The sequence below is a fragment of the Pseudopodoces humilis genome, chromosome 4 (assembly GCF_049639895.1).
Source record: "Pseudopodoces humilis isolate 2021_Gansu_Grassland_sample_001 chromosome 4, ASM4963989v1, whole genome shotgun sequence".
NCBI classification, from domain to species: domain Eukaryota; kingdom Metazoa; phylum Chordata; class Aves; order Passeriformes; family Paridae; genus Pseudopodoces; species Pseudopodoces humilis.
In genome coordinates, this window is record NC_142203.1 from 67,212,857 (window position 1) to 67,239,428 (window position 26,572).

The window sequence follows — 26,572 nt, forward strand, 5'->3', positions numbered from 1 at the left end:
GCTTTTACCCTTCCAATTGCCCTCACTGGTGAGGGTGTGAGCGAGTGGCTGCCTGGGGCTTGGCTGCTGGCTGGGGTTAAACCACAACATCCATTTATCACTCACCAAACAGAGGTACTTAAAGACCCTACAAAGAGGACCTGGCCAGAATTCACCCAAAGAGAGGTGGCCCCACCTGGAGCATCTCAACTCCCTTCTGTCCATTTGCTGTGCCCAGGAACGTGGTCCACATGCGCCTGTCACAAAAAACGGAGTAGCTCACTTTTAGCGTTCTTTGGTTCTGTGTAATCCTGCACCCCAGAGAAAGGTGTTATGCATCATAACTTCTGAGACACATAAGAGATATAACACAGCTTTTGATAAATGGGGAAGTGATAGTACCAGCACACCCTACATGCAGGGGTAGGCATCAGACTAATCCCTTCATGCGTATTCAGACCTATTTCTCTCCACCTTTCCACCTAACAAACTGATAAAACTAAAAAGATATTGAAGCTCACAGCTTAACAAGATTGACAAATTCTGATTTTTTCCATCATTTGGTCAAAGTTGAACAAATTGTAACACACGCTTTGCTGGTTTTCAGTGTTCATTTTTTTTTATTCTCTCTTCTCCTCCCAAAATAACACAAATTATATTGAAAGAAAATGTTGGTGTTTTTTTAATTACTTCTGGGCTAAGACCAAGCTTCTAAGTGGAAGCAAATTTTCCAATGTCCAAGTGAAAAAGAACGTGTAATGAGAATGCTGACACAGTTTTAAGTGGAGTGGCATGAGTGGCGCCAATATAATGTAGTCAAAACATGTGGGAAATAAGGAATTTTGTTCCAGGAGGATATGAAATTCCCAACTCAGAATAAAGCGTAAGTCTGGTATTTACTGGATTCTAGCAAACATAACAATTTTGCAAACATGCAAGTGCTTTGGGGAGTATAGGATTCAATCACAATTTAAATCTCTTCATATCAGATACATTTGAGACAAAGGGATTAGTAAACCATGGGGGCTAACTTCTTTCCTTCCTCCAGAAAGCCAAGTGGGATTTACCCCAAGTGAATAATGGTAATAGTAAAATAGGAGTTCAGCAAAAGATGTACCTAGAAAAAGTGTTCAAAAGCCTACAGAAAATCAAAAATATTATGAAGCACCTAAAATGACGCACTGCATAGTAACCATGAAGCATGGGAACCATAGGAACACACCAAAAAGGGTGAGAATGGGAGATTATGTGTCCTTTGTGAGACAGCAGATGTAGTTTCAATGCTGACCTGAAGCAGAGCCCGAAATGAGCTATTATCATGTTATTCTTTATTAGTTGTTAAGCACTGAGATTTTATTCAGCTCTTCACCAGAGAGCCCTTGTCCTATTGGATTTACAGTTGCAGGCGCTTTGCCATTTGTTCAAGCCAACTCTTAACTCCTCTCAAACTCCTAGTGTCAAGACGGATAAAAAGATCTGCCAAGACAGACCCACTGGCTACACAAAAAACTACATTGAAGCAATAATACAAGGCTTGAAATAGAGCAAGAGTTAACTACACTTTTACAAATTACTTACTGTGGGAAATAGAGAAAAAGGAAATGTTTAAGAGTGATGTGAATGGGAAGAGATTGATTAGTAAAACAATGGATTAGTCCTCTCTTGAGGACAGGAAAATTGGCACAGAGAACTGCAGAGAACACTTGAGCTCTACCCAGGAAACAGGAAGGAATAGCTGTCAAAGCAAAAGGAGCAAGAGGATGGAAATTGAGTCTAGAGGACAGGTAGGTATTGTGCCTCCCAGGTAAGGAATGCAAACAGAAAATAGAAAAAACCAAATTACTCACATTTGTCACAGGGTTGTCCCTCTGCCTTTCTTTAATCTTGCCCTCCGCTGCACAGTCTTACTCTTGGGCTGACAGAGGCAGTCATCTGATGAGAGGGGAATCATCTTCCCAAAAGAAAACTACTTGCTTGTTTTCTATCAAATTAGTCACTTGAAGAGCAATGGAGAGAATATAAGAAAGACTCTATCTTGTCTACACACTCACTACAGTTAGTGAGTCACTAAATCAATTTAGCTAACTTCCCCCCAAATGCAGCCCTAAGGTGCACACAGAAGTTCCTCAGCCTTCCTCAGGGGCTCCATCATGGAAAAGCATTTTTTTTCTGACAGGGAGATGCCTCACTCACTCCATTGATAGATTCACACTTGAATGCAAGCACAATTGAGTTTCAGAAGTCTTATTACAAAATCCTACTTTGTTCTCAGCCATTTTAGCAGGCATCTTTTTCACGATGTCTAAAAATGTGGGAAATTATTAGTAATTGTATACTAATATAATTATAACTATAATACACCCTGGTATGCTGCTAGCCACACAGGTGTCAATGAGCATTTCATAAATATGAAAGCCTGCAGCCTCTAGGCACTAAGTTACCAAATCTCATCAACTTCACAGCAGCAGGAATGGCCAATCGGTAGTGCAGCTGGTTATTTCTAAAATAATGCTGACATCTAGTGGCTGGCTGCACTCAGAGAGGTCTGTGCGGGTCTGAAAACTTCCTGTGTGCCACCCTCCACCCTTTGGAGGCAAGAGGCTCCAGCTGAAAATGACACATTTTTCCCAATTATTCAAACAGTGCACTATTCAAACAAAGAAAATGTATAATTCTGCAGAGAACATGAGCTAAATTAAAAAAAAAAATACAGGCAGGAAAAAAAATATCCCCCTCTTTTGCAGTTGGAAATTACCATGTAATGAAATAAATTACAGGCCAGATGATTAAAAGATGATGGGATCAAGACTGCTGCCAGATGAAGCTGAAGAAAAACTAAGAAGAGTCCAGACTTTCCCAGAAATATCAGATGTCTGAGAATAGTGAGGTTTCATGATCTGGATAGAGGCACGTTGAATACTTACCCTAGCCCAACTCCTCCTCACTGTCAGCTAAGAGCACTGCTGCTCCTGAACTGACCAGGGAGGAGACTTCCTGGGTTAAAGTGTCTGAGGTGACCCATATAAAAAGAGAACACACACAGAAGAAGCCAAATTTTGGGAAATCCCAAAGACAGCCAAAGAAGAACCTGAAACATGGTGAGGGCAAATATTAACACCGTCTTGTCCTGTCTTACCTGAACAGTGAGCTTTCTGTTGAGAGACCTATAGGCTACAAGTGAAATTAAATTATGGAAGGTTGAACCTCTTTCTTATAAAGTCCTGCAAAGAAAAACTGTACATATCTCATTTTGGCCCCATACTGCAGCTCTGCTCATATTAACTGCCAGAAAACTGGAAAAATCTTACAGATACATCTCCTGCAAATGATGATCACTTCTCATACATCTCTCCCTCACTGCATTTGCCTTCTAATGTATCAGAAAGCAAGAACAGACCTCTTGCTTATGCAGCATGTTTAGATTTTCCATAATAACTGAAACATCTGGTCCTTGAAGAAAAGACCTGAAATAATTGTATATCCACATTCTGACTAAACTGTGAGGTAGTTCCCTCTCTTCAGAATTATGCAAAGCACATCTGAGATTTTCATAAAACGTTGGCTGTTAAGAAGAGCATGAAGAGCATAGGATGATCCTGCCTCTCAGCTGGTGCAGGAGTAAAACAAACAACCCAGAGATGAGCAAGCCAGCCTTTCTCAATGCCCAAATTGCAATTGTGTCATTTCCTCATGACAGAAGGTGCATGTTCATTTGAAAACCAGTTACTGGACTAGGAAATGGACTCCCATCTGTAGTACTGTGCCCAACATAAGAAGGTCTTGGATCTGCTAAGAGTCTGCAGGAGGGACATGAAGATCAAGAGACTTGGAGCACACCTCTCCTACCAAGACCAGCTGAGAGAGCTGGGATGGTTCAGGCTGAAGAAAAGAAGGCACATGGGAGATGTTATAGCACTTTACAGTACCTGAAGAGAGCTGGAGAGGGACTTTTTACATGGGCATATAGTGATAGAACAAGGGTTAATGGCTTTAAACTGAAAGACAGCAGATTCAGATTAGGTATTAGGAAGAAGCTCTTTACTCTGAGGGAGATAAAACACTGGAACAGGTTTGTACAGAGAAGCTGTGGATTCCCCATCCCAAGTGTCCAAGTCCAGCCCTGGGTAGGGCTCTGACCAACCTGGTCTAGTGGAAGGTGTTCACGGCAGGGGAGTTGGAATTAGGTGATCTTTAAGGTTCTTCCCAACCCAAATTGCTCTATGATTCTATGAAATATTTTTCATACACTTTTGTGTTACTTTTTTCCCATCAAGGAAGGTCCAAAGAGACTGCTGCTGTACTTTGCAACAGTACCTGGTTTCCTTTCAGATCAGACTTTGCTGGAGGAAGGCTAGTAGTGTCTACTTGTAGCAGGCACCAAGGAGTGCTGGAGAGAACAGGTAGCAAAGCAGAAAGAAGGATCTCACAGGTGCCATTGCTCCTGCTATCCCAGGAAGCATGCAGACTGGCACTGAAAAGCTGACAGGGATGAAAGATAGTTTAGGGAGAATCACAAAAAGCAGGACAATACCAAAGTTAGGATCATTCAGAAGCAGCACGTAGTAGAGAAATGAATTTATACTTCATGGCACAAAAAATACTGTATTTCAGTACCAGAAAAACAGATTTGAGTCCATCTCATCAGACGACAAGCCAAGAAGTCCAGATATAGTAATCCATCTTCACCAAAATTGTAAATTTCATATATTTAAGAACAGTAAATGCTCAGTGTTGTACAAAATAGCAAAGTCCTGAGGCCAATGGAGGCACTATGTGACCCATGTGATCTGTGCTGGTTTTCATCTCATTGCTCTGGCAGCTTTCCTACAGGCTGAAACAGAATTATTTGCAACAGTAGACATATTATTCTAAGTATCTTGAACAATGAACATTGTCTTGTTTTAACATATTGCATAACAAGACAAAAATATATCTGCAAAACATTGAACAATTAACTCAACACAAAGAATTGACACAGGAACTTTTTTACTAAGCACTAGCGAGGACTGTTCTCTAAATCCCCGGTCCCATCATTAACACAGTAAGAGGGTGTTATTTAAGACAATGTTCTTAATTTCAGTTCTCATTACTTTGAAAACAATGACTCAAATCCCTGTCCAACCAAATTCAAAGTATTTACTGAAGATTCATGTGTCAGTAAGCGGAAAAAAGCCCTCCCACAGACATTTCATTTCTGAGTGCTGCAAATGCCTCAGCAGTACTGGCAGCCAGCAGTACAGAGAAATTCAACTAGCTTTATTCGCAACTATTTGCCGTCCTAACCCAATGCTCCGAGATGACTATAATGTTTTCCCAAATGAGTCCTCCACAGAACATGGAGGAGGCTGAATATAAAAGATATGAAGTATCTGGAATGTTTGGAAATGCATTCAAAGCGAAGGACTCCTATACAGTAATGCAGTGTTATTATATGCCATACACAAAGAGCAGTCCAGTTCTACAATAAATACTTGCAATGACCTTTTCTACTCTACAACAGCCAAAAAATCCAAGTGCATGGAGTAACACCTAGGCATCACCGGTGATTTACCAAGCCATTGTCGAGTTGTTGACTAAAATAATTTGATTAATGATTTAATTATGGTCAAATTATAAGTAATTGATGATTGACTAGAAATTAGATGGTAATCAAATGGTGATTAAATGATCACTTAAGGGTAATTAATGAGTGATCTGACAAAGACTTAAATGATGACTTAGTAATTCAGATAGCTGTCAAATGCTGTACTGTTTATTGCATTTGTAATAAATAGGTGGATATTGCAATAAATAAACAGATGAATATATACGAATGTCACTAGCACACAATATACCTTTAGTTTGAAAGTAAAATGCTCCTTATCTCACTTTAGAGATCTGACACTGGTAAAGTGTCTCTCAGCCCTGAGGAGTGACCTGGAGAGCCGTTCCTGGTGCCAGGGAGGTCAGGGCGCGGCAGAACGAGAGCAGCAGAGCTCAGTGGCTCGAGGCAGCCACAGGTACACAGAGGGCAGAGTGAGAGACTTGCAGCCAAACGCTGCCCTGGCACTTGTGCACCTGTGTGGCTGTGGCAGCCTTAGCTTTGTCTGGTCCCAGCTCAGGCTGCTGCTGCTATGTCCTGACAAGACATGGCCCAGGAGCCTCGGTCCTTGAGGAGATGTGGCCTCGCATGGCTCCCACGGGATCAGCCCGGCCGGCTCGTGGGCGATGCCTGAGCCAAGGCACCGCTCAGGCCCATCACCAACCTTACTGGTACATGTATTTGCAGCATTAACTTAAGTATTGCTGCCAGCACAAAACTTGCATTTAGTAGCCTCTTACACAGATGTTTGTCTGAATATTTGTTAGAGAAAATATTCAAAAGCCATTATTGAGGTTTATCCAGGAAAAAGAAAAGATTCTCACTTCTCTTAATTATTACATACACTGTTGAAGATTTGCCAACAGGTTGTAATGCTGTTTCATAGGAAGGTTTTCAATTCAGATCTTGCATACATTGAAGTGAAAAGCAGTGATATCAGTTATTTCATTCCACTTGTCTATGCTTTCCATACATCCTGCATTCAAAAGATCCATAATGGAAAAAGAGATCTGTTTGATATAGATTGATATTTGAAATAGAACAGTATTCCCCTACCTTGCACAAGGACTCCCATCCTAAATGCTGTACTAATCAACGATGCCTATGAAAGTACATTAGCAATGATTCAAGCAGAAACTAAATGCAAAATAAATCTCAACATTATCTAAACTGTACTATCAATTGCAGAAATAGAAATTTCTTGCCTAGGTGCTAATCTCAATCCTCTTGAAGACAAAACCACACAAAAAAGAAAGTTTAGTTAATAATACTAAATATCCAGGTAAATTTTACTTCAGCAGAATACACAATTCTTAAAACAAGTCCATTGTACCCTTCATTTAATACATCTGACTGATAGTACCAAGGCTTTGAGGTGATACTTGATCTAAAGCAGATCAAACTCCTTGCCAAGAACACTCAGCAGCTTCTTTTTCCAAAAATTCCACACAAGAAGTTAACAGGTCTCTTCCTTAAAGCAAGGACACAACCTCCACTTGTAGAAAGCTTCAAAGTCCTCACAAAGCTACCCAGTTATTTAGTTAAGGTAATTGTTTCAAAGTGTCAAAACTACAAAGTCAGTAAAAAATTGTATCTTGGTATAAACTCATCTTTAAGAATTTTGTATTGGTAAACATAGTGTTTATCTATGAAGATTTATTTATAAAAGGAATTCCAAACATTGCTATTAGGTTTTTCAGAAGTATTTCATAAAAAGGACACATCCGATGAACTTGTGATTGAAGAGAAGCAGTTTCAAATTTAAGTAGAATGCTTTTTAGTGGTTTTGAGGTTAGTCTTTGCCTTCAAAATGTGAACACACCTTTTCTAGATCATGTTCTGAAAAGTTTCTGAAAAATAAATTCTTTATTTGTGCATTTCCCTGTCCTCACCTCCTCACATGGCATTACCACAAGCTTGAAATTTAACAGACTCTTCTCAGCAGCTACTCAGATTACAAAGCAGTCTCAGCCAGATAATAAAGCATGACCTCTACAAGTTGATTTTCAAAATCCGAAACTGCAGCACATTAAAAATAAGCATTTCCTTGAGGATCACAAAAAAGTTCCGTTTCCTGAAAAAAATTGCCACAAAATTGAAACACTAAGGCATGAATCCATTTATAGGAGTGATGGAAATACCCAGAGATAACTTGTTTACAAAATCTTCCTCAAACATCAAAATGTTTTTCCCAAACAGTTTAATAGATAAGCCAAAAATATTCTCCTGTTACAACAAATTGTTTGGATAAATGAAAGACACACTACTATTAAATATTAACATAGTAATTACTGTATGAAAATTAGGTAATACACCTTCTCCCCACAGCTGCACAGGAATGATTCAATCAGAGTTACTAGTTCTCCTACTACTGAAAGGGGGCTATACCACATACACTGACACATCTCTGAAATTTAAAAAAAAAAAAAAAAAAACAAAACTAAAAATTTGGTTATATAGAAACAGACCTATGGCAAATTAGTATTGTTCAAAGGTTTCTCTGGACAGAAGAGCAGTCTTTACATCACCAAAAAAACTTACTACATCTGTAATCTGTAATGTACTACAGGTTATTCTAGGGACTTTTCAGGCAGCCCACACAAACAGGTTTTCTTTCCATTAATTAAACCATTGCAATTACAAATACCCTGGCTTATGGCAAGGATATCCATCCATGTGACAGCTCTCATAGCTTTTCCCCCAGGAACTATCTCACTGATATTCTCCAAGCTGTTCACAACCACTTCAGCGGGAAAAGCATTTGTCCAGTACCGTCACTACAAACAATAATCCAAGTAGGAAGAAAATTACTTCCTTTGAGAAGTATGCATGTTGGCATGAGTAATTCAACAGTTTTAAGTATAATTTATCACAGTGCTAAAACATATACGTAGACATGTTAATTGACCTTTATTATCAATAGGCAGCTCTGTCTGCCCAGTACCACTAGGATACCTTTGAGATATTCCTTGTTTTATGATAGCATGAGTTTAGCCAGATATCTGTGTTCCAAAAGGCAGATGGATGCTTCCAGTCAGAATATAAATAGTAGAGGAAATACAAAAGAAGCTGCTGATCTCACTAAGGGATGGCAAATGTAAAGCAGAAGAAACAGCAAAGCCCTTTCACATTGATACAGCTAGCAAAAACCTTTAAAGGTTACATAAAATCAATGCCACAAACACACTGAAAAGTATTATCGCAATATACACTGCCTAGCTTTAATTTCAAGCAGCCTGTTGTTAGGGTCATGACAATCTCAAATTTGTTCATAATATACTGTCATTCATCTCTCCCTCAGATCTGGGGTGTGATGATATTTTGGTAAATAGACAAACCGAGGTTTAAGATGAACTAAGATGAAATGAGCTGTTTTCAACAGTGTAAAAATCATTCTGACACATTAACCTATTAGTGAAAGTATAAAGCATTTAATTTCTGAAGATGTGAAACAGCTTTTTTAGATAACACAAGTAACAGGGTTATGTAAAATCTTACCATTTTACTTCAACAGTTTCCATCTCATTAATTCCTGCACAAATAAAATAGAAGCTGATAGTTAACACAGATGCTGATAATTAACAGCAGTCTACTAGGCATGCTGACCAAGCAGGCATGTTTTTCTTACTTAGCCTTATCAAATACAGGTAGAGATTTCCTACAATAGTCTGTTAATTGCACCAAATTTCAGTTCTACAGCAAACTCCTTTAACCTTTAGAATTGAGAGCCCACCTCCTTCTAGGTACCTTCAGGTAACTTACAAACCTGAGTCCTCAACACCACCTCAATTGATATCTGATCAATGATGTGCGTATGAAATCACTGAAACCAAAATGGAAGTACCACAAAAACCAAACTGGGCAGATCTTATAAAAAGTTTTTATATTTTTGTTAAATAAAATGCAATACCAAGAGCACAGATGCTAGGCTCTTAAAGTTTCCCCATGACTGTTAACACGTCCTGTTCACATGACAGCAGAATTAAGCTTCCCTGATAAACCTTCATTAAGCCAGAGCATTTACTCCAGTTCCTCAGCAGATGATTTCACACTTTCAACTGCGAGCAGGGGACACACAGCTTTGATTCAAGACAGGAAAAACAGTGCCTACTGGAGTGCTCTTCCATGCACAGTTCCTGGAGCTACAAAGATTAAGCCCATCGGCAAGGGGAGGGCAGTGAATGAAGATTAGGGAGGACGTGGTGACCTTCCATCAACCCTCATGGCATTTCTTCCCTTTGAGTCAGAGTAACTTCCTGTTTCTGAGGCTGGTCTACTCAAAATTACTTAAAGACTGCTAGGTTCAAGGCTACAAACCACTAATTAATCTACTCCCAAAAGATCAGTAACTTCAAGTATGTGAAAAATAAATAACCTTCCTAAAGAAACCTATGCAGACATAACTAACCAACAATAATAAATACATGAGATTTTTCTACCTTATCTGTGGCATTTACAGTCAAAGACAAACTCCACTGAAAAAAGATAATCAGCCAATCTCACAACAGTAACAACTTACCAGGCACCTTCCTCCTAGCCGATGCTTGAAAATGTGTTTCCACCTACTGCTTCTGTATTTACATAATAGATTTTCTTCTTATCCTAGTAAAAAATTTCTATCCCTCTGAGCTAGTTTCTCACCCGCAAATACAGACCAAATAGAAAATTATGAAGTTTTCAAATTTCCAAATTACAACAGTTGCAAGAAACAAACAGCAGGTACCATAACATAATAGTAAAGCTAATTTTCTATTAAAAATAACACTCTGTCAACAGAAGTATTTTTTTTATTTTCAAGTGTTCAGATTGTTATTACACATATGCCATTTAACTGGTTTTTTTTGAACATTAAGGTATTACAGTTGAAGGGCTCATATTTCCAGTGGCCTCTCTGCTTTGGACATCACCAGAGCAAAACAGGAAACATTCCACATGGCTAACAATACCAGATTTACAATCACCAATCTCATTTTACTAACAAATCACATACATACATAACCAGAGCCATTTTCTTTAGAAGAAATAGCAAAATTAGTACTGCATTTGTTTATTTTCAATATGAACATCTCTACATATGAGCAACATGGTACATGACAGTTTGATTATCACACACACAGCTCTGTGATGTGTTTTTTTTTCCCCTAGGCTCCACAGTAGGCCTAATTTATAAAACATATTGCTAATATGCCCTGCATAAACACTAAGAATCAGATCTTTTGTCACCTAAATGGCAAAGGGAGCAGTGCTTTTATCTCACATTAGACAGCCTTGTCAAACATGCACAATTTTCTTCCATGGACACTTCTACACATACCCTAGCTAACACTGTCTGCAAAAAATAATCTTTATTCAAAAAAGATTTGAATTTTCTTCTCAAATTAGAGAAGCTACAGATGATTACATGAAAAATCACTAGCATTTATTTCAAAATAATACTGAATGTGTCACACTTGAGGTTACTTGCATATTACCATCTTAAAAGCACATCAGTCATCTGATGAAGTCATCCCATTTTGAATTCATCCATGAATCTTTTGATACTACTAAGTCATAGTTCATGTCTAACAAATACTAATTTCTTTGAATTTCTCTGCCATCAATTTCCACACGAAAACTAATCGCTGTATTAAACCTTTTCACTTACTCTCCCTAAATGAATGATTTTAATTTCCCACTCTCCTGAACATAATTCACCTATTAGAACAGCAATCTAAGTGAGGCAATCTTCCATATAACATAACCATGCACTTTTAAGTAGCCACTTCAAAGATCTGAGGTAAAACACATGAAATCTGTTGCAAAATTTCAGACTTAAAGGAATAAAATCCTATTATATAGATTGCAATAAAAAACACCTAGAACCTGTCTATAGTGATCTGAAGCAATTTATTTCATTCACTCATCTGTGAAATTTTAGCAGCTATTTCATATTTATTGTATTTGGTCCAAATAGCCCTATATGTTGTTAAGAGTCACTCAAAAAAGAATGCTGCGCCCAAAACTACATCTGCTACCACAAACATCTCTTCACCCTTTTATTCACCCTGCTACTAAGCAGTTCTTAAATATTTATGATTTCTTGAGCCATACAAAAACAGATCTTAATTTTATTTGTAATATGTCAACAATGGGCAAGTTAAAAAGCAAGTGAAGATATGTGACATATTTTAACTAAACAACATGCACTTAATTTGATGAAGTCCCTCTTCCTCAGCCTTTAATACCTATTTGCATTATGAACTCTGCAGCACATAGACAGAATATGGCACTTGCAGACATGATTATAATATAAACAACTATATCAAAATGTTCTATAACTAAACAGTAAATCTTGTTTATCTATACAAAATTTAGAGACTATGTTATCATTAAATGGGAAAATTACACTAATTAAGTTGGACATTCACTAATTGAAATGTCCTTTTTCATAAAGTTTTTTTATCTTCTTGCTTTGCTTAATTATTTCAGAAAACGAACTCCTCCAATTCTGCTTCAATTTCTTCACTGCAGTTATTTTTTGCCAGCAAACTTCTATCTTGCACCATTAACTTCCATCCTGGTGTGCCCTTTTTACATCTCCGAGTACATTCTCGCTCTTCTCCTTCCCATTGTTTGTGACTCAGAATCCCTTCCTCTAGGGCAGCATCTTGTGTAACAGAGCTTCCACGGGGCAGAGGCTTTTCTGTCCAGGAGGTAGCGGGGCTGACCAGCCAAGCTCGCTGGGTCATGGTCCACCGTGTACTGGGTAAGCTTCCCTGTGCACACTAAGCGCCTTCTGCACAAAGATAAACCAGCTGTGCACACGTGAGCCACAGAAAGCAACCTGAGTTCGGTGGCCTGGGCAGGCAGCAGGGACAGGGCAGAAACATGACAGACATTTTGGCTGCAGCAGTTTTAACCCTGTTTTGATTGTTTAACCTGTGTTATAGTCTAACTTAAGCATCATGGTTTATGCAATACTTTCAAATGAACAAAAACCCTACAGCCAGATAAACCACACCTTTTCTATGGAATAACTGATCAGTATGTATTCCAGAAAGAATTTAATGCAAACCTTGAAGAGTGTACTAATAACCACATTTGGAGCTTTTAAATACTGAATTATTCTGAGGTATATGTCTATTACTGTTAAAGTTTATGCTTCACATCTAAAGACCAAGAAAGAAGGCTACCTGTATTTTCTAGGTCAAGCAAGCTATAGAAAAATGGGAAGAGAGAGCACGTGTTTTGTGTTCAAGTGTTATTGTTTAGCATAATCCTTCATGCAAGTAATGCAGAAAAAGCTATATATCAAAGACTGTTTACATCTGAATAAAACGGTAAATTAGCAAATACAGTATTGAAAATTATCTACAAAAATCTGTTTTTCCAAGTATTCACTGTTTGTATCAAGTCTTAAAGCAGAAAGCTTCAGGGCAATACCAAAGAAAATGGAATAAAAGAAAAAATGCAACTGAGACATTTTAAGAAATCCCCTCAGAAAATAAATTCATATTAACTGTAAACTAAACTGAAATTAAAACAATGACTAAAGCTATTAGGTGGCCTTATCAGCAAACACCTTCAATCAAAAGGCCATAAACAAGTATGCTTTACATATTACTTGATTTGTTTATTTAACACCATGGGGTGAAAGCAACACAATTCCTTTTAGTAAAGTATACACAAATAGCCTCACTCAGAATACACTTTTAATGCACATAAAAAAAGTATTCATCTTACAAATTGTTTTGCAATCCAAATATACAATAGCTTGGAAAACAATATTTTAGAAAACTAAAGCCAATGTAAAAAGACTGCTTAATACAACTAAATGATAAAAGTTTTTGTATGGCTCTGCCTTTAGAGTTTTCTTACTGCATCATCAATATCAGAAATCTGTTCCTTCAGCTGGTTCCACTGTTCTGGATTTAAAGAAATACCTGAAAAGCATTAAAAATAAACACTTAAGACAAAAAAAATTGTGGTGCAGGATCTTCTGCAATTATTATAAAGGCTGCTTTCATACACAACACCTATGTTATAATATCAATACTTGAGTTACTTCAACAACTGTCTTGGTTACAAAGTGAAACTACACACTTCCAACACTTCAACTTAACCTGAAGTTATCTCTAGACACATTTACAAAGAAAATGTGTTTAACAAATAATTTTACAAGTACTAGGCTAAACACAAGAAATGAAATACAACTCTGGGCTTGACAGAATGCAGTACAAAAGCCCTGGCTGATAAGTAGGAAATCATTTGTACTCCTGTTGGTTCCTAAAAGCTGTACCTATGAAGACAGGTCTGCTGTGCACTTCTCAAGTACCTTAATTCTGGCTTTTCCCACTTTTGTTTCTTAAAGCACTGTAAATAACAGATGCTGAAAGTAATCTTTTGGAGAGACTATCACTCCCTAGCACTCACGAACCAACAGCAAAGTTACTTTTTACTTCAAGTTCTCTATAGTTTCTAGTGACATTCAACCAATAATCATTCAGAACTCCCACAACCCATCATTTCACTTCTAAATTTGATCTCAACTTCCTCTCAAGCTTGAGTACAGGCATGTTTCATTTGAACTTTGGTCTACGCACTCTTACCCTAAAATTTCTACACCCACTCTGTGGAAAGTGCAGGCTCCCAGTCCTCTCATACTTTCTCCTGTCAAGCTCTTCCACTAACTACTCCCACTCTCCCCTCCGAGTGATACTTCTCCTTCATTGCTCTCCCCCTGAAGGTGGAGCAAGACCTGAAAACAGCTGAAACTTTGAATTTTTGGAGAACATTTTTGGAGACCACAGCATTTTCTTTTCTATACCATCACTGTCTTATCAGAGAACCACCACAACTTTAAGCAGCAAGCAGTGTACATGGAGCTTCATTAAGCAGTCTTTCACCAGCCTCTGGAGGGCAGGTTTCATCTGAAAACAGGTCAAGTCTGCTAACGATTATTAGGGGACTTAAACGCCGTGAAGACGTCCCTCAACCACAGACCAAATGAACCAAACAAAATTCAGACCTGCTGCTTGAGACATGCTGGGTTTATTTTTATTATAAAATTTTGACTGCTTATTATCCTGGTTTCAGGGTAGCTAGATGAGCAGCCTATGAGTGCATCAAGGAAGTATTAGACTCACAGTGTATCAGTCTTAACTTTATCATAACAACATTAAGACTCTTTTGCTGCATTGATTAACACTTCTATCTACATCATGTCATTTTTGTCACTTGGCCCTCCCATCAAATCCTGTCGTAGTTTGCCATTCAAAGTGCATATACTATTGCATTCTACCCTAAAACACACAACAAAGTCCTTAGAAGTAACCTTTTCCATCAACTAGCAACAAATCAAAAAACAGCAATTCTCCTGTTGAGCATCAGTATACCTCTTCAGGCAAACCTCTTCTCAGTGGTTATTCAAGAAATGCTGAAAATGCTTCTCAGATTTCCTAAATGACTGTTTACTGAATTGCTCCTGAAGACACCGAAAGAATGTAACAAACTATGGTGATTACACATTACATTTCTTCAAACTTCAAACTTAGGAGACTGCCAGTACATGAGGCTGGGGAAGGACTTTTTGCAACAGCATGTATTGACAGGACAGGGAGGAATGACTTTAAACTGGAAGTGGGTAGATTTAGATTGGGAATCAGGAAGAAATTCTTTACTGTGTGATGATGCACTGGCAAAGGTTGCCCAGAGAAGCTGCAAATGTCCCACCCCTGAAGTCTGGAAGTGCTCAAGGCCAGGCTGGATGAGGCTCTGAGCAACCTGGTCTAGTGGAAGGTGTCCCCGCCCACAGTAGGGAGTGAGTAGGGTTGAACAAGACGATCTTCAAGGTCCCTTCTAACCCAAACCATTCTGTGGTCCTATGAATCTGCAGGGCAGAACATTTTATACATACATTTCACTGATGCTACACAAAAATGGATAAATTTAGGCTTTTCAAAGAGAAGCAATGTAACATTAAGCATAGCACCACTACAGCAACTGCCCTACTACAATCCCCATCTTGAGATGTGCAAGTTCTGGAAATAGTTCACAGTGAAGCCTTGCCATGAAAAGCAACTGTTCAAGTATCAGCTGGAAGTACAAAGGAAGTGTGTTGTGCTATAGATTACAACTTGGGACACTTGAGATATTTTCTCCTCGACTAAATCTTTTTTAACAATATTTTTTCATAATTAGTCAAATTAAATGTTTAGGTAATTTTAATCTAAAATACAGTAGAAACAGAAGGACATGGTTGGTTTAACAAAATTTGAAACTTATAAGAATGATTAAATATTTTCAATTAACTCTGAAATAAGAAAACCAACCATAAGAAGAAAGTTGGTTCATTATGTTTATCAGCTAACGGGACGGAAGATATGGCTATGGTATAAGCACGTTTGTAACACCCCTACCAAATTTGCTTGTATTTGACACCTTGCTTTACATAAAGCCTGGAGGATCTCTTTAGGAAAACAGACTCAGGCCAAAAACACACTTTTATCCATAATCTACAGATAAAACTAATTCTTTGTAATAAGAAAGTAAAAAATAAAAAGTAAAAAATATACTCATAAAGTATCATGTAGCAACAAAGTAGAAAAATATGATATAGGAAGTTCTACTGGACAATGCAAACCATGTTTTAATACAAAGTAACATGAAGCAGAACAATACCTTTTCTGCCAGGCTTCATTTCACCTTCTTGATCCATCCAATATTCTCTAATATCAATTAAGACTTTCCCTTTAAAGTCCCGAACACTGACATACCTCATTTTGCCAATCTGTCAAAACACATATAATGGTCTATTAGGTATTTTACATATTAGAGCATTCACTTTCCCCAGCAGCATTAGACTCTTGACATGTGACACTGCAGCTTATTTTAGACACCACAGAAACAACTAGATTAAAAGCTTAATTCAGAGTAGTCAGTAGGCTAATAAGTAACGACTTAAAACTGATTGAGCAGGCAATGCTCAATGCAAAAGCAGCTCTCCGAGAATAAAAATACCTGTATTCTTTACATGCTTCCATCTAGCAAGTCATAAACTTACTGTTTTCTGACAAAAAAAGATTTCCTTTCTTTGCAACAGTTCTAAACAAAGGAAGAAAAAGGGAACACTACTCCCAAAACGAAACTTTAGTCCATTCCACAAGTACAGAAAGCAAATTAGATGTTCATGTGGGATACCTTCCCTTTTTTTTTTTTTAACACAGTAATTACAGATGGAAGTGAAGCTAGCCACCACCAACTGTCCCATGGCCACTCCCAAGTCCTCACTGGTACCTCAAAGGTAGGTCTTCAAAAAAAACCAGTCAAATATTTTAAGTTTACCAGCATGTAGCACAGTATGAAATTTTGGAACTTGGATTCTGGAATTCTGTAATTTTCAAACCAGTGTCATAATCGAATTACAAGGACATCTCTATTTTTGGGGGGTGGAGTGGGCAGAAGCTGGGGAAGAATCATACTATCAACTATGCATACTACCAACTACACTACATGTTTGGGCTTATTTAATATCTTTCCAAATATGATAAAAAAACTATCTATTCATATGAATTCCAAGTACAAGGTTGAATTTGAGAACCAAAAACTAGATAATTAAAATACGATAAAAAACAAATTTCTTGCAATTCTAAGAAATCCCTTGAATTCTGCATGTACTTCCTGGATATACTTTATATAACAAAAGAATAGATTCTAAAGTAAATAATTTTTAAATAAAATATTCCTTCCTGGTAAAACACTACACTTCAACTTCTTTTATCTCTACATGTTGTATTTTGATACAATTTAAGGATGGGCCCTACACTTCTGGCCCAGAACCACTAGGTTTAAGTTTGACAAAAAAGAATTAAGAACTCCAATCAACAAGAATAATTCACAGATGTTTAAGTCATATGCTTTCATTTCACAACATAGATAGAAACATAAATACATTATCTTTACTTAAATGAATTTTTCTTCTTCTGCAGATGCTATATGACATCTAAAATTGATTTTAAAACAACTAGGACTTTTTAGATAACCTAAGTCTGAAGCACTTCTCCTACTTCAAAGCATCCTTTAAAATTAAGAAGACATTACTGTTCATAAGACAGAACTTTTATTTAATAATTACAATACAAATTTAAATACAATATAAATTTAAAACTCAAAAATAAAAGTATAATGTTATGGCAGCTTAGATCTTTCAGATCAAACCTGGTACCATGCCCAAGTCCATCTGCACTCCTGGCAAAAAATATCCTAAATAGCCTACATGGAAAACATTTCTTGGTTTTACCCTTTAACACTCCAGTAACTTTTAAGGTTACCTCCAGGAACAGCTTCAATCAGGAGCACTCTGCAGCACCATTTTTTTTCCATGGCTACTGAAGTATATTAGTACCTTGCCAAATAATTCCTGATTAGTTGTAAGAAATAAAATCTATTTCAATATAGCAGATTACAGCTGCAAATACAGTAAAAATGTTTAGAATGTGATTATCAAGGAAAAGAAAAGACTGTATCTCTTAATCCAACTACAATAAGGTGAGGGGCAAGAACACTTCACATTCACTTGATCATTAAGTCTACCTTAGATAAAAGTAATTCTCTATGTAAATGCTGAAATTAAGATTTCACATTACATCTAGATTTTACATGAATGTTGCCATTAAATTTCAGATATTTAGTTGAACTCTATATAAAAGTTGCCACTACTATAATTTTTAAATACTTAACTAGTTACATAAATTTATGTCCTTTGATACTTATCTATCTGTAACTCTCGTACAGGTTCATTTCTGAACAATACTTTTTTCATGCACCTGCTGATAACATTAATTTCAATGATTGAAGGTATTTTTGTATCTCTATAACCAGAGCAGCATTCCAAGGGTTGCTGTACTGGGAGGAATTAGTTTTCTTCACGTTGGCTGATATGGGGCTGTGTCCTGGCTTTGTGCTGAACACAGAGATGTTTTAGTTACTGCTGAGCAGAGCTTACACAGAGCCAAGGCCCTTCCTGCTTCTCACACTGCCACGCTGGCAGGGAAGCTGGGGGTGCTTGGGAGACCGGGAGGAGACACAGCCAAGAGAGGTGACCCCAAGTGACCAAAGGGCCATTCCAGACCACGTGACATCTTGTTCAGGATATAAAGTGCAGGGAAGAAGAGGGAAGGGGACATGTTTGGCGTGATGACATTTGTCTTCCCAAGTGACACTTGGATGTGATGGGTACTGCTCTCCTGGAGATGGCTGAACTCCTGCCTGCCCATTGGAAGTGATTAATTAACTCCTTGTTTTGTGTGGCTTTTGCATTCCCTATGAAAATGTCTTTCAGTTTTCCAGCTTTTACCCTTCCAATTGCCCTCACTGGTGGGGGTGTGAGCGAGTGGCTGCCTGGGGCTTGGCTGCTGGCTGGGGTTAAACCAAGATAGTCATCATGATTTATAGAAAAGTACCTAGTGCAGTTCAACCTTCACAGAGAAGTTCATATACTTTTTATTAAATAGTAGAGATCCTTAGATTACACTACTCTATTGTAGTATAATAAATCAGTAAACATTAAAACCATTATTTCCAGGTTTCTGTTTCTTAGAATAAAAAGCACTGAACTGTACCTCTGTTCCTTTCTGAGATATGCAACTAAATTCCTGTGTGAGTTTCAGCAATCAACTTTTTCATCCTTTTTCCTATTTTCAGTTTTTCTGGATTAAACTGTGCACTCACAGAGCAAGCATAAATAGCAAAAAAACCTCTCTTCCCTAGCCAATAACTATATGTAAGGAGGACAAGACTCCTGTAAACAGTGACATCTGCAACAAAGCAAATTGTGAAATGCATCAGTGACCACCTAAGTTTCATAATTAGTGTGCTAAACCAATCATAGTTTCAGGAATCATAAATTTCTATGTCTACCTTCTTTCAGGAGCCTATGATAACGACACTGAGAAATTAAACTGGAAAAATCAAAGAACTTGCTTCTCACAAGCCAAAACCCAAATATGATGAAAATTCAAAAAAGCAAACAAACAAATAAACAAGAAAAAAAAACAAACCCCAAACTTTGGGAGTTGGAAAGTACAACACAGAGACAACTTCTGAAGTAGCAATTTCAGTTAAATGCATGATCATGCAGTGTGGTTCTGCTCTGGGTAGTCATTAATGAATCCTGACAAACCTTATCCAAATCAGGCATAGGTAGATGATAGGATTAGTCAAACCAACCAAAGCACATGGTGCAGAGCTCAGTTTGGCTTGAAGCCACAGACAGGAATCTACTGCATCAAGGCTAAACCCTTTCACATTAACACAAGTAATGCCTATCCTTAGGGCCTCGAGTAATACAACACACATGGGAGTAACAAATTTCTGCAACCTAGCAGCATACAAATCCTTCAAGCTGCAGAGTATACTAGGTTCCCTATAAAACCTAATAAGGCCAAGACATGCAAATACATAAAATACGACTTGTCTCTTACATTAAACAAGAAGTGTTCTACTTACATTAACACTTTTCTTTGTAAGCAGTTGCAAAAAAAAATTACACCAACAATCTCAAACAAAAATACAAAAAATGTAGATCTTTATGAAAATGATGAACCTTCTGAATACAGCAGTCACAATGAGCTCTATACTAAAGGAATCTGTATGCATCAAGAACACAGCCTGAGGGTGTAGAACAAGAAGACTCTTGGTTCCACATCATTTGCAGCCACTCCCACACACAATATGGACACCATAGAACTTGTGACTATCCTATGAATGCTTTACAGCCTGATTTTCATCAGCTGAAGCCACTCTTGTAAAGCTATACTGCAAAGTCACTTCCACATCAGAGATCATTTTACTGCTGTGAGAGAGAAACTCTCCAGAAGGGTTTATAGTATCACCAAGAGGCCTAGAACAAACAAAACTACATCTAAAAAATTAACGAGCACACCCTCCTAGGTAGAGGGGAAAAAGGGGGAGTATCCTCAGACCTACTGTGGTTGTATTTCTATACTCCAACATTTGCACATTAGTTACTATTAGACTACAAAAACTGACAGTGCTTCACCATAACACAGTGAGTGATCTAAAAAATATTTTATTGTTGATTACTTCAAAGGCAGGCACAGACTGGGTAACACTGATATTTTAGGTCAAGGTGATATTCAAAGATCCTTATGCTACTCAACACCAGAAAACCCCTGTTCTTGTCAGAGTAATATGAATCCTCTACTGTCTGTTTTTAGTAACTTCTTATTATCTTAGGTCAAAGCGGTTTCAAGAAACCAGATCATGCATACTTTCACTTTTATTTGAAAGGGTCTGGGTGTGTTTCTGCATCAGGGGAACACTAAAGCTTTTAGTATTCTCCAAGGCTGGAATTTCTGAACTTAGTATAACCATAGCAACTGGAATTTATGAACTTACTAAAAACATAGCATTAAGTTTATACATAGCTCTTTAGAATTCTACGTGCAGTTCACGTCATAAGTTGTAGAATTCACTATTTCATTCTTCCTACATGGTTCAAAGCATGCCCAAGCAGAACTAAAAAGATTATACACTTCCTTCAATACAGAAGTTCAGCATCAGACTTCAAATGAAGCTCCCCCTCCTAAACATAATTGGAAAAATAAGAATTCAGGCATTAAAAGTAACTGCCACAATATCACAGTATCAGTTAAGCAGGTCTTCTCTCTAGAACAGACTTTTCCTCCCCTGTATTACTTCTCATGGCTACAGCCCAGAACCATTTCATTTACATCACTCTGTGCTTGGGTCACCTCATTAGGCACCTTCCCCATACCCTTTCACAAACCTGAGAATCAAAGCCTCAAGAATTTAAGTTCCTTTCCAGCCAGCTAGTCAGAGACTTTTAAAAGATCTTGATTCACATTCCCAAAACAGCTAATTCTGAGCTGTGTAACAGCTCTCTCACACACTGCTACTGCCTTGGCTAACCCTCAAACTGCAATACCCTGAATTCACAAATGCATCTTTCTATTGAAAAATAGACATTCATCCCATCTTAAAAACAAGGCAATACCACAAGTTACTATCTTTATGGATGTTCAGTAATCAGACCCTACATCATAACATAAAGGAACAAACAAAATTTATTCCAATCTGCTGTCATAACACAGGAGGCCAAGATGCCCTTGACCTAGTTAAATAGGAACGAAGAGTCCAGACTTCGGTGTCCAAGAACATTTTTTTTCAAGAGCCCTAATTCAAAAAACATTTCCATGTAGAGACAAACCCAATCTAGTATTTAACATATACTGATGGTAAGTGCTGCATTTACTGGCAAAATGACTACCCAGAGCTACCAGGAGCAAAGTCATAAGAATGAGATCAATTGATACAACTCAGATTCTTTTACCCTGATGAAACCCAACCATGCTTTTCTGAGCATCTCATCTGAATGCCAGCATAGTAATCCTCTGAGGCCAAGGATTCAGGAGGCCAAGCACTAGACTGTCAAGAAGTTCGTATCACCTCATAAAATCTATACAACCTATGATGTAATGTCACTTTAAATCAGGCTCTACGAGTTATCAGTTTTACCTGAAACATATTCTCATCTCTGTTACTGCTTTGCTTAGAAGAAGCTGCACCTTTTGAACTTTCACCAGTCTTTTGTTTCTTGACAGGTTTTTCTGGAGTTACTTGCTTTTTCCGCTTTGCCTTGGAGCAAAACAAAAAAAGAAAAGCATGAGCCACAATCACTCTGTATGCTACAGATAAGTTTACATGGTATGTCACAGCCTACTAACAAGCAATGCACTTTATCACTTTCTTGCTGTGAAGGCAGGAATCCAATACTATACTTTTAGACTGGAATTTTAAAATTCCAAAATGAGCCTAATTCTGTTCTCATTAAAGTAATACATTGGTTTTAAAGAGAATTTAATCCCATCAAAATACATTTCAGAAATCCTTCTCTTTCTGCACAGTAACACTGTCAGTTCAGTAATTTTAATAAAAAATTTAAGTCTGATGGAAATGGTACCCTCTTCTCCACTAAACAGAATGAAAGGTACAGAACAGCTTGCTACACCTCACAAAAAAACCACACAGCCGATGTAACGAATAAAGAATCTGGAAACCATTTCTATCAGACCATTGTTTTTTTTTAAATAAGCATCTAATCACTGCCCACAGAATGATAAATTATGAGACTTTTTAAAGCATTCAGACAGTATCACCTGTAAATCAGATTACCCAGGGAAGCTACAAAGTTAGTATTTCTACTCATGTGAAAATAGGAGACCAGACCTCTTCATGTACTGTACTACATTAAAAGACCTGGTGTCTGTGTTACCACCTAGCATTTCTTAAAAAAGATAAATTAACTAGTTTTTTTCTGATTTTGTTCAAAATTATTGGTACAGCTATACAAACTTCAACTTGAATAACTATTTAAATTAAATGGGAACATTTGATTTATACATTTAATACAGCTGTCTTAAAATTTATCAATTCAAAGACATTCAGGTTGGCTCAGCTTTTAAGTGAGAAACTAGCAGACAGTTTAACACCAAATAAAAGAAAATGAAAAACAGAAAAAAACCCATGCAAACAAGATAAGCAAATGATACCAGGAGCATAGGGCAAGTGCAGATTTTTGTTATGGAGAAGTAATCTAGATACTAAAATGTCAGCAGGTGGCTGTAGGCATGTTCTCAAGTCCAAATTCTTGCCACCAGGGCAGTTGATATAGAAGCCTTCAGAAGCTTGCCACAAAGCAGCAAAGAATCACAGGGAATTTGTGATTATCATATGGAATGGCATAAAGAAAACAAAGATCAACTAAAGAAAAAAGCTTTCCTTCAGGGCAAAAATTATGCAATGAACCCACAGCTGGAAGGTGGGTTGTTCGGTTTTTGTTGTTGTAGTTGTTGAGATGGGTGGGTGGAAGAGAAAGTTTCTTAAAGTGTCTGATAAATCATACAGAATGACATGTATGTTGTGACATAATGCTCCCCTAATTCCTTAACCCGAGTCTGAAACCAAAGAGTTAATACAGTAATGAACTGCATATATTGTTCACCTTTTTGTCAACTTCACTATCTGAATCACTGGCAGATGAGCTTGAAGATACAAGTTCCTTTGATTTAGGCATTCTGGGAAAAGAAAAATAACATGAGAACACTGTATAAGGAATGACATTCCATTTTGGCTTGAAAGCGATCTTCAAACCTGTTTGTACTGGCTCATCTTCTTTAAGCCCTCCTAAATATTTTCCTGCCTTTTCATTTAAACTTTAATACGCACTGCAGATGCAATATCAAGCACTCTTCCATCTTGTATCTCTTCCTCTTTTTGCTGCAAGTGCATTAAAACACATTTAGACCACATTAAATGCAGTGATTTGGCTTCTGAACTGTCTACAGCAGAATGATTTTTCACAATTTTCATATAAGCCTAGACATGGCAAAACCCACAATGTAAAATACACAATACAATACTGCCCTCCAGCTGAATCCTTTCTACTACATCCACAAATATCAATTATTAACACTCTAGCAATATCTGTACTCTGACGTGGGCATTTCACCGAGCTGGATTTGCAAGCAACATGCTGCACAGTTGTCACATAGGTGACACTTGAGCTCCCGCCTATAATCTAACAGTCTGAAATACACGTCAGTTACAGAGAACTACAGCACTGCAATTAATATTTTCACTGCAACTTCAAAACATCAGTCACTGGTGACTATTAACTTGCTAGACAAGCGGACATTCAGCATTCCTTGAATGCGTGCTGCCAGGTGTCCTTGCACATCACCCTGGTATGCAAACATGTGGTTAGATATAGCGGTTACACATCTTCCCTGCTTGCTAGAAACTCTCTGTAACAAATACACAGTTCATTTGTTCTTTCAGAATAAAATTAAGCATCCCTGAAACTGTACAATACAAACCTTAGCTAGGAAAGGCCAAAATATTACAGAGTATCTTAGGAAAGAAAAGAGGAGTAACAGCGTTCTTAAACGGACAGTGAAAAAAACCCTACATATGCAAATTAAAAAAAAAAAAACAAAACAAAGCAAACCAACAAAACGAAACAACCAAACCAGAGTCCAAATAATGCTAATGGATCAATGTGGTTCTAAAGTAGGGCAAAACCTGTGGTAATAGCTTGTAGCACAAGGTCGAAAGCTGCAGCACTGCCCAGGAGACAGGGTGTGAGGAAGCACACACAAGCCACGCTCTAGGATGGAGGTAGAGGTGCACTGGAATGGGACAATGTGAAAATAAGCAAACGGATGACAGTGAGTCGGTGAGCCAACGGTGTTTCGGGGGATGACCCCGGGGTCCGCATGTAAAGGATAAAGGGACAATATGGAGGAAAGTATGGGCGGAAACTGGAGGAAATGGGTACGTGGGGTGGTGGATGCCCCCCGGGGAGAGCTGAGCGTGAGGAGACACCGCAGCGCCGGCGAGGGGGACGGGATAAGCCAGGCCAAAGGAAAACGGAGAAAGGTAAGAAGACGAGCCGGGAACTCCAGGTAGGCGGATCCCAGCCGCCATTTTCCTCCCCTATTCCTCTTTTCCACGGCTCGTGTCGCCCCCCGAGGAAGAGTCGAGACCCGAATAAGGATGGGGGCGAGAGGGTGGGAGGCCGAGAACGCCCAAGTCTTCCCGGGGCAGGGTGGCAGCGAATGGACTGCGGGTTACCCGTGGGGGGGCGGAGGAAAAGGACAGCAAGGAAACCAGCGGGGCACGGGTCGCCGGCGGGCCGGGTATGCTCCCGGCGCGGGGGGGACCGCGGCCGGGCGCCATCTTCTCCCTCTACCAGACTTTACCCCCCAACATGGCAGCTCCCCCTCGGCAGCGGCGGCTCGGTCTTCCCGCTGCACAGCGGGGTATCCCTCCCGCTGAGCACCGCGGGCTCTCGAGGAACAAGGGGAAGCCTCGCCTCGGCGCCACCCGGCCGCGGCTGCTCCGATAGGGCCGGGAGGTGCAGCAGCAGGGTCCGTGGGAAGGGGCGCGCGGGAGAAAATGGCGGCGTGGCGGGGGCGCGCGAGGGGACCCAACACTCACGTCCTGCTCCGCGCGTGGCTCCTCTGCAGCGCAGCACAGGCGGAACTGACGCGGCTCGGAACGCCCGCCCCGGGCCGCTCACGTGAGGCGGCGGGGGGCGGCTTTAAAGGGAACGCGGCCCTTTGTCCCGGTCGTCGCTCGTTCCCGCCTCCCGAGGGGCGGGGGAGGGGTCGTAGTGCTGGAAAGGAGATTATACAGAATCACAGAAAATCCCAAATTGGCAGAGACCCACAGAGGATACTCGATCTCCTGGCCCTGCACAGGACACTCTAAGAGTCGAACCTTGTGCCTGACAGCGTTGTCCGAACACTTCTTGGTGCTGTGACTACCTCCCTGGTGAACCCGTTTTAGTGCCCAACCACCTTGTCGGTGAAAAACCTCTTCCTGGTATCCAACCTAAACCTCCCCTGACTCGCCATCGAATCCTCTCACTGGCCACGAGAGTAAAGAGATGGGTACCTGCCTCTCCGCTTCCCCTCGTGAGGGAGCTGTAGACTGCGACGGACATTAGGAAGAATTTTTTCACGGGAACGATTAGACATTGCAATGGTCTTCCCGGGAGGGTGGTGGAGTCACTGTACCCGGAGATGTTTAAGGAAAGACTGGACATGGCACAGTGTCAGGTTGACGTGGTGGTGTTGAGTCATAAATTGGACTCGGTGGTCTCAATGGTCTTTCTTTTCCAAATTGATTCTGTCGTAATCTGGAGTATCCCCTCAGTCTTCTCCGGGCTGAAAAAAAAAAACCAAGCAAACCTAAAAAACCCCAAACAAACAAAAACAAAATGCACACACACAAAAAAACCCTACAATAATTCATAAATAGCAGGGATTTTTCACGCTGCAGGGATTCCTCGATGCCGCTCCGAGCCGCCCGAGCAGCGGCGTGAGTCGGGGTGCGGCCGCGGCCGCTTTGCATAGCGAAACCACGGCCCCGCCACACCTGGGGCGCCGCTCGGGAGCCCCTCCTGATGGTTGCCCTCCTGATGGTTCC

At 39.2% G+C, this 26,572-nt stretch overlaps 1 protein-coding gene across 1 annotated transcript; it reads right to left on the reverse strand.

The window, feature by feature from the left end:
* Positions 1-10,329: 10,329 nt before the first annotated feature.
* SUB1 (SUB1 regulator of transcription) lies at positions 10,330-25,682 on the reverse strand. The gene is made up of 5 exons (XM_005527991.3): positions 25,580-25,682; positions 23,583-23,655; positions 22,097-22,216; positions 16,220-16,328; positions 10,330-13,482 (listed from the first exon to the last, which is right to left on the reverse strand). The coding sequence occupies exons 2-5, from the start codon at positions 23,652-23,654 to the stop codon at positions 13,403-13,405; spliced, it is 381 nt and encodes a 126-aa protein (XP_005528048.1). The 5' UTR covers position 23,655; positions 25,580-25,682; the 3' UTR covers positions 10,330-13,402.
* Between the last annotated feature and the right edge of the window lie 890 nt (positions 25,683-26,572).